Raw genomic sequence first — 1,821 nt, forward strand, 5'->3', positions numbered from 1 at the left:
TGATGAAGATGAAGATGAAGATGATGATGATGACGATGATGATGATGACGATGATGATGATGATGATGACGATGAAGATGACGAGAATGATGATTAATGATGTTTGGCATCAAAGACAAGTCTCATGTATGCTCATTCTGTTAGTGATTCTGTTAGTGATAGTAGATAGAACTGACATGACAAATACGGTGTGCCCACTACGGCTGGATCGGGTCGATCGCCCGAATCGATCGGCTGAAACTGAAAACAAACACGTTTGTTTTTGAGGCGATCGAGTCGGGCGATCGGCCCGTTCGGCCGATCCCATAAGATCATGAAAAAGCTCGATGACATCAGGCGATTTGAATTTGAGTAAAGAACATGTCGACTCAATAATTGTCACTTAGTGCAGGGAAAGAAGAAGACAGACAGACAGAAGAATAGAAGCAGAATCTACCAGTGGCATCCTCCAACAATCCCCGGTATTAAATGAAATTGGAAATCTGAAACACCTGAAATGTGGCCTAAATAACTTATTCACTGCAGGGATTACAAGACATGTTGAATGTGGATTGTGGATTGCCTCAGGCCCTCAATAAAAAGGCAAATATTGCTGTCGTAAGTGATATGTTACAAAACGAAACTAGGGGGCATATCAAAACAAAAACAAAAACATTGATTAAGCTTCTTTAGTTCGTGGCCACAGTAACAATAATGACGGTGCAATAGCTCAGCAGCACACAAAAACTGTAACATTCCATATCAAGAGCGTACCCTGGCCTCGTTACTTGTTAGATTTGGAGGAGGGGTGGGCAGTGGATAGGGGTAAAGTGGGCCTCACGGGAAACATTTACAGACTGCCGAGTCATGGTGATTTGACTTATACATAATACTTAGAGTCTTAATAAATAGCAGCAAAAGCTGTCTGACTCAGCTGAGTAAAGAAGCTCAAAAGTTTGTTTTTATTCCATTTATGTACAAACTCCTCCTTTTTGGGTGATACAAGTCTGCTCGATAATCTGCACCATGGATGTAAAGTGCTCTACTCGTGGTTAGTAATTTAATATCATAATAGTATTATCATTCTGCATCAATTGCATTGTGTTAAAGATGTTTCAACTGTTCCAAGAATAATGATTGGGTTTTAATCCGGCCCCTGGCCTCATGTTGCGTCCTATAGAAAATGTTACACACATTTTCTTTATTTCACATACTTTAAGAAAAGGGTTCCCAGCGAAAACACTGATAAATTATGTAGTAAGTAAGTATGCGAGAGTGTGTAAAATGACAGCCTCCTTTGATGCTTTCTGGAACGTTTAAACGGTTTGCAGGACTGTTGGAATAAAATTAATTCTTAGAATATACTGTCTAGCGTTGGTAGGCTCTAGAGTCGAGAGGAAGGAGTTATTATGACAAATATCGTCCCCGTTTGGGAATCAAACGCATGTCTTTCGAGTGTCAAGAAAAGAGTCTAACACTTTATATCATTGACGCCAATAAAAAGTCTGAAACAGCCTCCAAATTAATCAATTACTCACTGTTTTTTTCCTCCTCAGACTCCCCCCTCCCACCTCTGCAGAAAACTGCTCTCAGAATCTACAGCAATCGATTTTGCCCGTATGCCATGCGAGCCATGCTGGTGCTGGAGCACAAAAACTTACCGTAAGTTGACTCCCTGACCTCTGTGACCGGCTGCTAGGCAGCTGGGTTACTTTTTGTGTGAGTTTGTTGGTTTGGTGCGTTGACTGTCGAGGTAGGCATCATTGGACTATACAATGAATAGCTGTTGTCGTCGTTGTCCTTTTCGTAATTGTTATTGCTATTGTTGTGTGGTTGGGGGGG

The 1,821-nt window shown here is 41.2% G+C and overlaps 1 protein-coding gene across 1 annotated transcript in view; it reads left to right on the plus strand.

Annotated features, from left to right (window-relative positions):
- Nucleotides 1-887: 887 nt before the first annotated feature.
- Nucleotides 888-1,821, plus strand: part of LOC101863925 (glutathione S-transferase omega-1-like) — a 4,378-nt gene continuing 3,444 nt past the window's right edge. Inside the window, exons 1-2 of the mRNA XM_005105908.2 lie at nt 888-1,030; nt 1,536-1,641. Coding sequence (XP_005105965.1) covers nt 1,006-1,030; nt 1,536-1,641 — 131 coding nt within the window. The 5' untranslated portion in view covers nt 888-1,005. The remainder of the gene's footprint in view (nt 1,031-1,535; nt 1,642-1,821) is intronic.

This window comes from Aplysia californica, unplaced genomic scaffold (assembly GCF_000002075.1).
Source record: "Aplysia californica isolate F4 #8 unplaced genomic scaffold, AplCal3.0 scaffold00500, whole genome shotgun sequence".
In the NCBI taxonomy this organism is placed as follows: domain Eukaryota; kingdom Metazoa; phylum Mollusca; class Gastropoda; order Aplysiida; family Aplysiidae; genus Aplysia; species Aplysia californica.